At 40.9% G+C, this 16,092-nt stretch overlaps 1 protein-coding gene across 2 annotated transcripts; it reads right to left on the bottom strand.

Annotated features, from left to right (window-relative positions):
• Positions 1 to 828: 828 nt before the first annotated feature.
• sfxn5a (sideroflexin 5a) lies at positions 829 to 16,092 on the bottom strand. 2 transcript variants are annotated; one of them, XM_069160960.1, is made up of 14 exons: positions 15,923 to 16,092; positions 14,014 to 14,082; positions 13,168 to 13,245; positions 12,953 to 12,979; positions 11,903 to 11,957; positions 11,345 to 11,370; positions 11,186 to 11,239; positions 10,522 to 10,578; positions 10,345 to 10,410; positions 9,366 to 9,456; positions 7,297 to 7,412; positions 6,991 to 7,076; positions 3,870 to 3,987; positions 829 to 2,687 (listed from the first exon to the last, which is right to left on the bottom strand). In XM_069160960.1, exons 1-14 carry the CDS (start codon positions 15,968 to 15,970, stop codon positions 2,610 to 2,612), a joined length of 969 nt encoding a protein of 322 aa, XP_069017061.1. In that variant the 5' UTR covers positions 15,971 to 16,092; the 3' UTR covers positions 829 to 2,609. The 2 variants fall into 2 exon arrangements, with proteins under 2 accessions (XP_069017061.1, XP_069017062.1); XM_069160961.1 differs by lacking the exons at positions 829 to 2,687; positions 3,870 to 3,987 and adding an exon at positions 6,309 to 6,832.

The following is a 16,092-nucleotide window of genomic DNA, read 5'->3' as shown; positions in this document are numbered from 1 at the left end:
AAAAAAAGGTGCACAATGTGTCAGACATCTGGAGGTGCAAAAGGGGGCCACAAGCCTTGTTTTGAGTTGGAGGACATCTTATCCTCCCTGCAGGTGCAAATAAGACTATAAAAGGTATTCAGAGTTCCTTATTATCTAAATAAACACCAGTAAATGTGAGTTGTAACCCCTCTTTAACATCGCAGGTGGGTTCGAGGCCGATCACACCTCGGTTCGGTGAAAGGTCAGCACAATTAATACCAGCTGCACCTCTTAGTTGTCTGTTAGGAAAACAATTAAAAAGGGGAAAATCAAGCTCGTCTCCCTGAACGCTGCGTCTCCCGTCGCCTGAGTCAGCAGAGAGGAGAGTTCAGGACGCGAGCAGGACACCACCGTGAAAAACAAAAGTATGTCTCCGGAGGAGCGGGGAGCTGCGGGGGAGGGGGAGGAGGGAGGGGCTGGTACGTCCTTGCTGCTGCAGCGAGGCGTCAGGAAACTCTACTGGTTTAATTATTAGATTACTTGTTTTCTGTGGGATGAGCTAATAATACAGATTCCATGTTTTAATGCAGAGTGCAGTCAGTTGAGTTAAAGCAGCAGCAAACATGAAACTAATCTCACACACACACACACACAAAAAAGTCTGCGCACGATTACTGATATTAAAACCTCAAATACATTTGGCAACTAAAGTTCAGAGCCCTAGACATCCTACAACTTTTGTTTTCCGAAAAATGTAAAGTAATATAACACTTTGAAATCCCTCAGTTATATACACATAAGATTAGACATAAAATCATTTTAAAAATGCTAAAATTACCTAATTAAAACTGGAATTTGTCAGTAAAGCTAAATTCATTATGAATTCATATTTAAATGATATAAAATGTTACAACAGAAGATAGAAGTGCACATCTTCAATTATCGTTCCAGCACTATAAAAATTAAACATAAATCAGCTGTGAGATGTATTTGCTGAACTGCAGTGTTTTATGAATGGCGTGTTGTTTTTATTTGTGCTCTAACTCACATCCTGCATCACCCCCACTGATTCTGCATGTGGCTTCTTGTCGGATTACGCTGTATTACAAGCCTACAGTGCTGCGTTCCCACAGCAACCGTGCAAACACACTAATCACACAGATCCAGAGAAATGATAATACTTTAAAGACAGAAGGTTTATATGGATAGAAATACAAACAAAAATACATTTTGAAATATGATAACACCCTGGCTATAAAACCAATATAATACCAACGAATAAAAAAATACTTCACATTAAGACTTAAAAATATCCCCTTTGGAATTTAAAGGGAAACAACTTAAATGTGTATTTATTTACTTACTTTTTTGTTACAAAAATCACAATTTTTGGACAGTAAAAAAATTTCTCAGAGAAATTTTCCTGTTGAAATGAATTAATCAGCAGGGTTTCATGATCTACTTTTGTGGTTAAGAGACAGAATCATATTTTAACTACAGGAATTTTAAGCAGAAACTGATCAGTTTGAAATTTGAATACAGATGACTGTTTTAATGAGATAGCTTTATTAAAGTAAAAGATTTTATTTATAAACTCTTTAACTACAACAGACAGTAAATCAGGATTCTCTTGATTATCTACTGTCACGTCATTATTCGCATTTTTAAGCAAATGAACAATCTCAACGTAGTTTTAAGCTTCTCTCTCAGGCTTTTTTATGTCTGTGCCTTTAAAACTCATTGATATCAATGATCCCCTCTTCTGATTGGCTGATTCTTTTCTGAGTGACACACGCCAGGTCAATCACAGGTTGTTGTTTTTTGGTCTTGTAGGTTGCTAGCTCCCCGACAGGATGACCACTCACTGTTTTCTGACACATAAATGTTTGGACAGAGGGCCCCGCTGAAGGCCGACGTGGACATGTGACATGATCTTGAGTTTGTGATGTCACAAACTGATGGAAATACAAACGGCTCGTCCATACTGAATATTAATTTCTCCGTGCAGTGAGCGTTTAGACTCTTTCACAGCTTTATGATCCAAAAACATCCGTAAATTAGGCTTTATACAAAATGGGACCTTTAAGACCTCAAAAAAATTCAAAATCTTTCACACAGCTCATAGACAGGTAACCTATGGCCAATGTAAGGTTGCAGGGAGACGTCATATTCACAGGTGAAAAGAAAAATAGGTTGGGAACCTCTGCATTAAATTAAGTATTTACAGACCATAATCATTCAAACATCCTACTCTTATTTAAATCCACCTACCTTTCCTCGTGTTTATTTAAATTAATATCTAGTTAATTTCTTGTTCATTGTAAAAAAAACAAAAAACTTTTTTTTTTTTTAAAAAGGGCGGGAAAGAAGAAACTACAAGAAGCTAACCGAGCTAACCCGGCTGTTTCTCCCTCCGCTGGTTGCTTCAGCTCCTTGTTGTGTGATAATACTTTAAGGTGCTGTGCTGTCCTGTCACTGTTCTGTCATATTTAACAATCAATTAATGTCTTTGTTAACTGTTAACGTATGTTGAATTCCCCCTCCGAGTGCTGCGGCCAAAATTTACCAAAATTCATTCGTCTGGCAGCTTCAAGCGGCTCTTTGAGCCTCGACGAGCGGCGCCCGGGCGTCGTCGTCACGGAGATCACTCACAGTCCTTTATTGTATGTCACAATCTTACTATCCGTTGCCATGGCGATCTCCGGCTCGAGCTGATCCACGCCGATCTGAGAGAATCAAAGCAGAACAAAAAGGTCAAGAGTGTGAATGGAGATATTTGGCACAAGCTGTCACGTAACAAGTTTACATGTGTGTCTATATATCTCCGATATGAGCTGCTACGTACACGATTTTGAAGAGTTGTATTTGTAAGTAAATATTTCTTAAAGGCTTTAAATGTTCGTTATTTAACGTTAATGTGCAAAAGGATCCAATTTGGCAGATTAAAGTGTAATTTGAGGTTTTGCATCTCCTAATATTTGAACCTGAGACAGATGGCAGCCGGAGTCGGAGGCTGAATCCTAATCAGACGTCTCGGTAGGTGTGAAGTGTAAAAGTGGGACAAATTGAGTAGGCGGGGGGGCCGTCAGAGAAGCAGGGCATTCATGTTGCTTTTTTTTTTTCCTCAGATCAGTTTTTTTTTTTTTTTCCATTCGCGAAAGTGCAAAAAGGACTCGTGCGAGAAAAACAGGCCCCTCGGTGGAACAGCTTTTCACAGGACTGTTGGCGGCACATATGTCTGAAGTTTTTGCCATATGGCTGTCGGAGCTATTTCCAGTGGTAATTAAATCCTAAACATTTTGGAGCCAGAGCCGCTTGGCTCGTGTCAGCGAGTCATTTGGCAGAAACGAGACAAAGACGGAGAGAAAAACAAGAATCACGCCGAGAGGAATGACACACTGAGGACAACGAGGCTAAAGTTAGATCTCAGCCTGGACGGCAGCGGTGGCGCTGAATAAAGGCAGCGGGCAGATCACAACAGAGCAGGTTGAGTCTCAGAGGGCTACGCCTCATTAGGAGAGAGCTCCTGCACAGCCTGATGGGAAACGCTGAGGAGGTCAGGTGACCGACATCAGTCACTGAACCCGAGTCACGGCACATCTGAGATATTCAATACGGTCGGGATTTAAAGGAACAAAACATTAATGCACTTTGAGACACATCTTTTACAACACAGACGAGTATTTGCTCTGTTAAATCATCTTTTATCTGACTGCAGAGACATTTGATATCATGTATTGATGGCGCAACTTCAAACCAGCTCACAAACTGGTTTATATTTGGGCTTTAGTGTGAGGCAGCTCTTTCAAAAGAGAAATGCTCGCTATTATATCAGAAATAAACAATAAAAACTGTTCCTGTAAATCCCAGTTTAAAACTCCTCAGCACTCATTTTTGGGATGAAGTACCTGCGACATCTGAGGGAAGAGGCTGATGGCGAGCGGCAGGGCGAGGCCAAAGGCTGCGAGACACACCAGACTGTGGACGGGCAGGACGAGTCTCCGCTGTCTCTGCAGGAGAGGGAGCCTGGGGGACAACAGGGCACAGAGAGGACAACAGTTAGTTTAAATAAAGTTATACAAACATAAGAGGAGAGGTTAAGTGTCATTGAAGCCGCATCTTCCACAAACTTAAAAGGTAAACGGTAGATTCAGACTTCTCAATCACAGTATGGGTGAATGTTGGGGGGCTGCATGTAGAGAATAGTCCTTTCAATGCATTTATGTGTATGAAGTGGATTTGAAATACAGTAATATCAAAGCAACCAGTCAGAAAAGCAACATTAGGTGATAAAAAGCAGGACTTCCTCCACTGCTTCTTTGCATGACTTCACTTTGCAAACATTAAAAAGACTTTATATCACAGGAACATGACGCACGATCCCTAATGTCTTAACTGGTCAGAAAGAAAGTATTTATTTATGAGGTGAATTCTACTTTTCATGTGGATCATTTGTGAACAAATCAAAGTTTTTATTAGAGATGATTTGAATCCCTCATATTTAGCTCAAATAACGACACAAAACTACAAACTTCTCATAAAATGCACTTTTGCAAAACTTTAAATTAAAGACCATGAATTGATTTCACTGTTCGAATCAGTTCTAAAGTCTTTTGAAGCAATTTAAAACTATTAAATTCCTGTTTCAATCTTTGTTTTTACTTTACTTCACATATGAAGTGTTCAATCCTTCAGCAATAAACTGGAACTGTTGCAATCAGAAACAAAAGTTGTATGTTCTCTGCCAAAATAAAACGGTCTTTTTAAGGACGTCTAATAAATCTATCCAGAGTTCTATTTTCTCATATTCCTCGTCTCTCTTCCGCTCGCTGCCCTCCGTACCGTAATCCCTTCTTCAGTGTGTGGGACAGCGAACTCAGCGGGAGCCTGAGAACGAGCCGCTCCATCTCTCCTCCACCAGCGACGCCTCTCCCCCTAACGAGGAGAGCTACTGCCTAATGAGGGAGCTCATTAACACATATGGCTGCCATGGTTTAATTAGGCTACACACACACACACACGCACGCACGCACGCACGCACACACACACACACACACACACACACACACACACACACACACACCTCAGAGGAGTGCATTTTAAAAGAGAAAAGTAGTGGTGAGGGGACGACGGTTCGGCCGCACATGTACGTTTAAAAACCTCTGAATCAGGTGAACAACTTGATATGATCCAAAAGTCAGCGAGTCGGTTTCATGAGATAATGTCTGCAATAATTAACCTGGCGAGTGGCCACGTGGAAGCGGAGGTTTCACGCAGGTTAAATTGTTATCACGAGCCAACTGATCATTAGAAGATCCCTCCCGACTCCTGCGATGTCAAACGCCGATAAAACAATCTGCTACTGAATTATAATGGAAACAAACACATTCATGATCAACAGTTCTTCTGCTGACGAGGAATTTTTCTGAGCAAACAGAAGATAAAAGTATTATTTTTTTCACATTTTGTTCAGTTATTTTCTCGTCCTATGAAACCTGCTGTTCTGTATATACAAAGGCTTGTGAATGGGAACAATTAAACTGGAAGCAAGGCTTGTGATTTCTATGTTAAATTAATGTGAGAAAGGTGGCGGGAGAAGAGTGATCATTAAAATGCAACAAGGTTTTTAAAAAATAAATAAATCAGGAGGCGTTTCTTTGTCAGCGGTGGAAAAGCTGTTGTTAATAGTGCACACTGCAGTTGTTCTAGAAATTCATTCTTTAGCATTTACAGCACATTTCTTGCAGAAATTATCGTTTGATAAGTCAAATGTTTTTTGGGAGCTCTCAAACACAAAGAGGAACAAAATGCCCTTCAAATGGAAACAAGACTCCAAGCAGAAAGCGTCAATGAGAAACTTTTTTTCTTTGGAAACCACCTCTATATGAAGCCTAAAGTGCAAACAGAGCAGTCCTCGTTTTTGGTAACTTTTGGTAAGGCTACTTTGGCCTCGAGTGTGTAATTTGATTGACTTTCCAAAAATTATGCTATCAAATTTCCAGAAAACACACTATTTACGCAGATTAATGTAGATTAAGACACACAAAAATAATTCAGGTCTGCAGCCTGTCACATCTACCGAAGCACACGGGCGACACAGAAGCCTCGATCTGTTCTCAGCGGTGTCATCCATCAGCGAGGGGCCGCCAGGGACCCGTCCCTGTGCCCCCTGTTCTCGCTCCATTGAGAGCCAGTGAAGGCGAGCTGAGCACTCAACACACACACACACACACACACACACACACACACACACACACACACACACACACACACACACACACACACAGGAATCCCAAACACACCTGGGCAGGTTGAGCTGACCCCGCCTCCACGGCCGCATTCCTCGCCAGAGAGCACGAGGCCATCAATCACAAGACGTCCATATAAACGCATCATTAAGACTTCATTATGGTCTCATCAGACGGCTCTGAATCTCAGTGGTGGAGAGGGTTCACTGGACTCTGTGGATTTATTAAACGACACCGGCTGAGGAGTGGAGCTCAGTTTTATCATTCACACATTAATGGTCATTCATTGAATAAGGAGACAGCTGCAAGCTTCAATAATTCTAACTAACTAGAACACCAAAAGCTTTCACCACATACGTTACAGCCATTACAGCAATAATTACCTTCTTCTAAAAAAAGCTAGTTTAAAACAGACTAATACAAACAGTAATTCAGTCCATATTGAGTTAACAGAAATCAGTTTTTTGCTGTTGCAAACACTCTCGCGGTTTAATGCTCATCTTTTCTCTCGAGGAAGATGGCCGTCCTCCTGAGTTTGGATCAGTCGAAGGTTTCTTCCTATTAAAACGGGAGTTATTCCTCCCCAACTGTTGCCAGGTGCTGCTCAATCGTTGGGTTTCTCTCTATAATCCCATTTAAAAAGAGATTTCACCAAATCAAGCTAAACAAAAAACTAAAATAATGAATTTCTACACCGATTATTTGCTTTCTGTTAAATTACTGTTTCTCATTCATTTTGCTTCAACATCTTCTTGGCTGATTAAAATGAAGAGTTTCTTACTTTTCCAGTGTAGCCATGATCAAAGGAGGAAGCACCAGGATGGGCATGGGCAGGACCACTCTGGTCAGAGCCGTCTCCAGAAGTGCCTGTCAGAAAAAAATAAATCATAAAATGACAATGTAAAAAAATAAAATAAAAAGCATTTGCTTTCCTTTTGTCAGGGTAGAAATCCTTCATGTGTGAACTCAACACATTCAAAGTCTAAACTGAGACGATACAGATATCACAGTGATTGTTGATCAATAACAATAAACCAGAAGGATATATTAACTTCAGAAGTTAATTTTTCAGAAGTAAAGTACGTACATGCCTCGCAGCCACTCTGGACGTCCCCACCACGTTGCCGTCGCCGTCGAGCACGCTGATGCCCTCCGACAGCTCCGAGTGCCTCATGAGCACCACGTTGCAGACGTTCGCACTCGCTGGGAAAAAGGCGAGAATGTTTTAAAGCAGGTGCAACTCCAGGTGTGATCAGAAAATAAATACTTTGAGACGCCAACAAGACGGCTGGTCCACCACTTTGGTCAGGTCAGACTGAAATACTCTGACTTTAATAGTCCGAGCTTGACATCAAAACATATTCCATAGATTTCCATTATATTTGCAACACACGTGCCCCTCAGGATGAACTATAATCTTTTAAAGAAACAAAGACACAGAATTTTCCCTCTAAACGACAATACCTGTTTACTTTCCATTCCTGTAATGAAATGTAAATGGAGTAAATCACTGCCATGTCATAAATGTCAAACTTTAGACACAAACGAGAGTCGAATCATCTACAAACTGAGACGTCTGGTCGGCCGACAAACAGCGGTGTTGTTCGTCTCTGATTTATTCACGAGAGCCAAAATGAACACAAATGTATGTTAATATAGATGAAGCTTTCTTCTTGACTCTAATAGGAATAAGAAAAACTAATTTTAGAGAGTTTAGTGGAGGCGCCCTGAGCCTTTTTAATTTAAGACAACAGCGTTCAGAGTTATCTCTGTGGGGGCCGCGGGGCTGCTGGCTCGCTTCATGAGGGGAATTCAATTGACTGAGCAAATAGCTCTTTTTACCTATAAGGGATTTTTTTTTTTTTTTTTTTTTTTTTTTTATCCAGACCAATTAATAAAAAGGGGACAGATAGAAGGATTCTGGAAAGGAAAACAAAAAAATACAGCGAAAAGATACAATTCTCAAAAACCTGTTTATAATTACATTAATAATGGGGTAAAAGGAATTATACACCAAACAACTGCTGAATCTGCACAACTAAATACTGAAATATCTGGCTGTAATTTGTAATTATTTAAAATAATTGTATTTTAATTGTCATCTAGTCCACACATGGAAATGCATCCAAGAATTTGTCACGCAATTAATTCCTAAATACTGCAAATAACGTCAAATATTTTCAAAAGACAAATAAATTAAATTGAACCCACGACTTTCCCGCCAGCACGGCTTCCCCTCCAGCTAAAGTCTTCATAAACTAATTGAATGACAGGCCGCCGCTTGATTAGGTTATTACAAATAAATCTGGCCTTGAGTAAGCAAACAAAATCAAATGGGTGAAAATTACAACAGCACTTTGCCTTCGCTCGCTTCAATTAAGCGCTTTAATTAACTTTTATATGGGCCCCACCAAAAAACAACAGCAACAACAATGAACAAACAGAAAGCAGGTAAATGAGGCCTTGACATAGACCCCACTTTAGGGGTAATTATCCAATTTGTTTGCAGCAGCAGAGTTCTAACGAGCAGCCAATTACCAGGCAAAGGCTGCGCTGTAGAAACCTGTTGATTTAATTAGAAGAACCACTATGGTAAGGAAGGGGGGGGGGGGGCAAACAATTTAATTATGAGCCAGTAGCCCGGGGCATTCTGGGACACGGGTCTATACCCCTGGGTGTGATTGTGTTTGGGGAGAGAGTGGCATGAAAATCAGCTTTGTGGCTCCACACACGTCTCCGAGCGGGAGGGTGAAATAAAAAAAAAAAAAAATCACAGAGTTGTGGTTGGCTTTTGTTCAGACCGTTATTATGATCACAGAACAGTTGGTAAAGGGTAGACTTTACATCTATTAACACGAAGGATACGAATATTTTTTTTTTTTTGATAATTATTGTGAAGATAATGATGGAAAAAAAACAATTATTTTGTGAATTTCCCTGTTTTCTTTCTAATAAACCACAAAAAAAATAATTAAAATTACATATAAAACAAAATTAGGTCAACCTTAGTTTGCTTGAGTAAGTTAGTTTAAGACTATGACAAATCTATGATGTGAACCTAATTAGTTTAAAATGTATTTATTATAATAGCAGAGAAGCGGGTCTTAATCCTCTGTCTGTCCCGTGAAGAGTTTCCCGGAGCCTTTGTGAACTCACCCACTGCTGGGAAGGGGATGAACCTCTGCACCAGCAGCCTGCTGGTTGGGCTGAAGAGGCTCGCTTTCCGGATTAACACGTTCAACCCGACCTGAAGGTAAAGCACACGATACGATCAGACAGTTCCCGTTATTAAAAAGCAGAAAAGCTCCAAAACCAGAAATGGTTACAGAAACGGGATGTTTGGGAGGAAAGTGACTGAAATTCAGGGTCACTGTGTGTAAACAAGCTGAATGATTGAACTTTTCTGGTTTTAAAACACACAACAAGGCTGCATTCATGTGCTCAGATAACACAACGCCGACGCCACTTCTGCCTGGAGCTCTCCCGAGCCCGGCGGGGGGTTGTCACCAGACTGGACCTTTAATTGGAGAGCTCGCGGCCCCCCTCCCGGCCTGTCGGTCCGCCCTCCAGACACCCCGCGACTTTTTTTTTTTTTTTTAATATTGCGCTCGCTGCCATTGTCAGGCCTGAGGGCACCAACCGGATGAGCACCCAGCAGGACCAGTAATTGGCTCGGTTTGAGCTCCTCGTCCACGCTGACGGTTGTGTCAGCCAGGTGTGTGAACGTGTGTCATACTCTTTTGACATGAGTCTTTGAGGTAAAAAAAAAAAAAAAGACAAAAAACAGGTTGAGCTGAGAGGAGGGCTGCTACTAAATGGTTTAAACTGCTCATCAAAAGCATTCAAAATATTCGACATCGCACTTGAAAAAGTAAAAAAAAAAAAGAAAAGAAAAGAAAAAAAAAGGTTGAAGATATTTTATGTTGGTTTAAGAAGGTAACTGGAGGAACCTTTAGCTTAAACAACAGAGCAAATAAAACAATTTAATTTCAGATTTTACAATTTAACATTGCAAAATGAGGAGAAAAACATCCACTTCCAATGCGGAGATATTTTGACATATCAGTGAGTGACTCGGTTGTCCCTGCGTGATGACATCATATCTTCATGTAGCAGAAGTATGACTAGAACTCACAGCGATTGACACGGCGCTGGTCACCGCTCCGACGTATCCCTGCAGGAATTTGGAAGCTGCAGCCGGCTGAAGTGAGAACAAAAAAAAAATATAAACAAAGAGAGATTAACGATGTAAAAGCAGTTGAGCTGAGCGACGTGTTGACGTGCAGCCGTCCCTCTGATCCCGGTACTGTACCTTGGAGGCGTTGCGGTTGCAGTAGTTGACGCAGGCATTGTGACTTTGATTCAACCACTGGAACAAAAGAGGAGAAAGTCGGAGAAGTCTCAGTCTGTGATTACAGGTGCTCAGGTGTACTGGCGTTTATCTCGCAGCCTTCTACAGCAAAGGAAAACATTGGAAGCTCTGGGAAAAATTAGTAAGTAAACCACGAGTTTATCATCATTGCAGATTTTAGGCACGGAAACGAGTTCATGATTTAAACGATGTCAGACTTTTGTCTCGCACTAGTACTATTCCTATGAATTTCTTTACATTAAAACCAGATTTTCACAGCTGATTACGCTCAAATATAAGAGTAAAATCGCCAATTTTCCATATAAATAACACTCGACACACGACTTTTAAGTAGATGTTAGTATACTGCTGTATCAATGTTCGTCAGCTGTGTGCTCCTTGCGTTGCATCATCTTCAGCGTGCAAAAATGTGGCTATTGACGTCACTTTGGCCTCTGCCGTCTCGTGTCTCACATGTTTAAATGAATAATTTCATTGGTTTTGCAACATCTTAGCAGGACAGCAGTTTGTTATTGGCAAGAAAAAACTGTGACAGTCACAGAAATGTTAATTAATGCATGTTGTCTTTTCAATTTCTGTTAATTAATTTATAAACTGATAATACCTGCCAGAAGATAGTTGACGCCAGCGTTTGATGTGGGAGGAGGAGACCAACAACCTGGACAGAGACAAAAATAACAACTCTTTACGATGAATTAACTTCATTTTAGAATAATACGATGACTGGGTTTGGATTATTAAAATATAAGTCAGGAAATCTTACCACTGGTGTACCAAACGGGATAAAACCTGTTGAGAGAGAGTCAGTATTATCACTAAGTTATCCTGCTGCCGGATTTATTTCTATTTTCTCATTTTCTAACTTTTTAATAGTGTTTTCCTTCCAAATAACTTCATATTCATTCATCAAAACACATCTCCTGATTCCTGTATCTCTGACATTGACAGTATGTTGGTCCTAACAGTTTAATCTCTGCCCCCCCCCCCCCACTTCCTCCTTCCTTCCTCCTTCCCCCGTCCGTTGACACTTCAAAGTCACCTCACAGAAAAAGGTGCTTTTGAAACTGGACCAAAATACGAGTGTCTGCCTCTTTAGAAGAACCTGGAGATCTTCTGTCACCGTAGGGGAGAGGTCTTAATCAGCGCCCAGCTGAGTGTGACCTTTTTTGAAGGCCCGAGACAACCTGAAGAGTCCCGCAGAGCCGTGACAGTTCCCAGGGTGAACGAAGCCTCCATGTTGGACCATAACAAGCCCCCACACACCCCCCCCCCCCCGCCCTCCCCCCAACCCCCCTGAGGCTCCCACACCGAGCTACCGTACCTGACATCCGAAAGGGCATGAGGATCCTCTCCCCTGTGTCAGGATGGATGATGGCCTGTAATGAGAGGAATGATTAGAATCACATGATAATGAGCGCAGTTTTATTTGTTCACATCAATTAGGAAGAGGGTTTTTGTTCGAGATTAAAAACTGAGGGAAAGTTTATGTGAAGTGAATTTATTGGAATTCAAAATCACATTAAATATATTGAAACTACCAAGAAATAAACAGAAGTGCACAAAGCTAATGGTTGAGACGAAAAGTAATAAAACACACTCTTGCAGGTTAGCCGTTCTTTATTTTTGCTATTCAAAATGATGGCATGTCCAAAAAAAAATAAACTGACTTTCTTAGAAAAGCAAGATACTCTATCTCACTACAAGACACGGATATCATCAATTATATCCGAGTATTTTTGAAGATCCCGCACTCACAGTAGCTAATCTGAAGCGTAGCCTAGCATAAATTAGCTTCGTACGATTCATAGCTGAAGTGGTTCTTTAAAATGTTAAACTGCAGATAAACAAGATATTTTTTTGTATTTCCGTTTTGACTGTATTCGTGTTAATGCTAAATTATATTCAGCATGGTGACATTAAATAATGCTAATAATAAGAAGAAGAATAATAAGTTGTATTTAGTCAAGTCAAACATGCCAGATTTATAAAAGTGAGTGCTGCTGTGGGAGTTCCACATTTCTGTAAATTATTTTCTGCAGCTGCAGTTCAGCGGCCGTCAGCCGTCTTTCCAAACTGGCACTCGCAGCTCATTATCAGAGGAGCTAAAAAAAACAACCACTCGGATGATTCACTTCACTAATTTAAATCTCCTTAGGTAACGGTTAAACGCTGCGTTTTCATGCTTTCTGTCCACTCTGGTGTATATTTGTTGTGTAAACAGGCGAGTGATGATATGAAGTGCAACGACTGGTGTCAGTTTGCGTTTCGCTGACACCGTGTCACAACAGTCACACGATAAAGATCACAGTGTGTGTGTGTGTGTGTCAGTGATTGAGAGGAAGAGGAAATAATGAGAACCGAGAAATCTCACCTGCTTTATTTTCTGAGCTCGCCAAAGCTGCAGAAAAACAAAATCAGAAAAACTTTTATTTTCAGTTTAAAATAAAATGTGAAATAAAGACTTTCATCCCTCTGTGGAGCAGTCACACACACACACACACACACACACTCAACACAAAACACTGTGTCAGCTCAGGTGTGTGTGTGTGTGTGTGTGTGTGTGTTTGTGTATGTGTGTGTGTTCACCTGAGCGTCCGTCACTCCTGCAGGCAGAGTTCCCTGTTTGAAACGCTGAAGCAGCTCGACACACTCCTGCAGCCGTTTCTGGTGACAGAAGATTTTTTTTTTTTTTTTTTTTTTTAAAAGTCAGTAAACTAAACCTGGCCGGCGGGTTTCCCCGAGGATTCTGGGTACTTTTCTCCTTCGCCGCTCGGCTCAATAATTGTGTTTCACTAAAACTTTCGCGCTGCTTTTTCAGTTGACAAATGAGTTTCCTAAAAAGGTAATGAGCAGCTTTCTGCGGCGTGATCGTTGTCTAATGCCGAGCAAAATACAAGGTCATGTGGACCAATTTGCTCTAATGAGCTTGCCATCTGCGTGTGTGTTAGATGTGCACTTTTCACTGTGTGACCATCCCTGTTCTCGTCAATGGGGGCAAGTTGAGGCTCAGCCTGGCCCAGCAAGGTGCAAGGTGTGTGTATGAGTGCGTGTATGCATGTGTGCAGTTCCTCCCCCCCCCTTTCCTCGCAGCTGTCCACACCTCATCACATCCCAGGAGCTACTGCCTCCATTACTGTCACCAAACAGCCCTCTAACAGCTTCATTAGAGCTCCGGCGGCTGCACGAGCGGAATCATCACAACACGGTGAAAACGTTTCGACGAGCAGAGCCTCAAAGGGCTCGGATTTGTTCGTGGGAGCTGAGAATCTCGAAATATGTTCATAACTTAGTCGCGTTAAATGATGACATAAACAAGGTGGGACACTGTAAAAAGTCAAAATCAGAGCCTTTTTTTTTTTTATCTTCCCTCTTCAGTAAATTTTTCCCAGAATCCCACAACCGACAAATACATAAATCAATAAGTTTGCGTACCTCTGTCACGAAGAGCGTTCTGGGGTCAATCACATCCAGGAAGTGACGGAACCGACCGGAAAACTTGTTCTAAGAGAAGAAGGAGACATGCACATTAATAATACAAAAAAAAGTCCATTAAAACATTAATTTTATTCTTTGTTATTTGAGTAAACATCATTTTAGACACATCTCGTGACAGTCCAACTTTCCACCCACTCTACAGGTGAAATAAATCAAACGTGGGAGGAAAAATACAGCTGTTTTGGGTTTTTTTGAAGCAGAGAGTCGGTGAGGATCCAGATGTCACCCGGTAAACAGCTCGCCAGCTGTTCCACCACACCAGGTGGAGCCTCCTTATTGGTGCCGCCGAGTAACTGTTTCCTATCTGCATCTTTTAGGGACCCCAGAGCGACTGCAATTAATTCCTCTAATGACTGTTCCAGAAATACATCTCCATCAGTTATTCTTACCGAGCAGAAGGAAGAATTTAGGAAACATAAAAACACACCGCGCAGGCTTGAAGCCGCCCATCCCTTCCCTGTTTCAGTTTAATTACAATAACTGCTAATTTGGATGAAAATCTGGTCTCAGACTTGCTGCTGCGCCTCGTGACTTCCTGAACATATGGATGGTTGGGGGAAACATGGGGTCGGGAGAGGAGGGGGGTTGGTGGTGGTTAAAATCTGTTAAATGCAATTATTCACCAGTGAGACTCCAGTCTGAGCTGACGTTGGTAAGAAGAGGAAGGAATCAGAATCAGCATTATTGGCCAGGTATGTAACACATACAAGGAATTTGACTCCGGTTTTAATTTCAGCTCTCAGTGTGCAAAAAAAACAGACAGATAAAACATAAATAGACGTATATACAGCTAAGAAAGAAAGAAAGAAATATACACATATATACACACATAAAACAATGGTGCAATTGCACCTAGTGCAAATGATGCTGATGGATCACTGAATTTGGATATTGATCATAACTTCTTAAATTGGTCAATCTAAGAATAAAAGAAACTTCAAAATGTATCCAAACAGTTCTTGCTTTAACTGATGCAGCTGATATTTATTTTATGCAAATGTACTTATTACGGGGTATTTTATTAGAGGGGTACTGATGCATTTTCAAGTTGGGGAACATAATAGGCTGATTAAAAGATGATTGGTCAAACCCAAAGCAAGTCATTTTGACTTTAAATTTAGGGTTAAGATCATCTGTTATTTAACTCCCGAGTCCATGCTTTGCACCATCAGTTTGTAATGTAGGTTTACTGTTAAAACATCCCTTCTGTGAGTAAAAATCCTTATGGGGTTATTCGTTTTAGACATTTTTCGGATTAATAAAGTAAATTGTATTGCTCATATTCTCTCACATTCAAGGAACGTCTAATCTTTCAGTTTATCGTAAAAATTCTAATTTAACTTGGGAGATTTTCACTGGACAGGAAGTGGTTGAAATACTGTAATGTTAAAAGTAAAGCTTGTGAGACAAACGCAGTGGAGTAAAAAGCACAAGATTTACCTCTAAAGTTTAGAGAAGTATAAAGCTGCATAAAATGGAATATACTTAAGTAAAGGATAAATACCTCAAAGTACAGTAAATGTACTCCGTTATATTCCACCAATGGACACTTTATTAGTTGCACCTAACTAAAAAAATAATGCTTTATCTTCAGTAGAAACTCGGCATTTTGTAGGCCTGATGCTGTCTGCTAATGTTAATGAAAGTAATAGTTCGCGCCTCCTGCTGCTGACAACTCGACTAACAAACAAACAGTAAAACTACCTTAAAAACGTACGTTTTATTACTGGGAGTCTGTGCAGATACGCAGTGTCACGTAGTGAGTCTCCAGCTGCCTGCTGTTTGTGTTGCGCGTATGAAGTTGAGTTTGTGTTGCAGACTTTGGTCGAATAAAGAATAAAAGTACCTGGTCGAAGCGGGACGCGCCGAACCGGAAGTTCGGATATTCAGACATGCTTCTGCACACGGACACAGACGGACACAAACTAACACCTCTCTGCTCCTTCAGGAAGTTTAAAACGCTTCTCCACAAACAAATGCAGCTGCTGGGCTTTTCGGGGTCACAGTCAGCTGTTC

Source organism: Embiotoca jacksoni, unplaced genomic scaffold (assembly GCF_022577435.1).
Source record: "Embiotoca jacksoni isolate LCO1_2020_lvr unplaced genomic scaffold, fEmbJac1.0.p SCAF_27, whole genome shotgun sequence".
In the NCBI taxonomy this organism is placed as follows: domain Eukaryota; kingdom Metazoa; phylum Chordata; class Actinopteri; family Embiotocidae; genus Embiotoca; species Embiotoca jacksoni.
The sequence above is the reverse complement of the archived record's forward strand: the minus strand, read 5'-3'. Positions and strand labels throughout refer to the sequence as shown.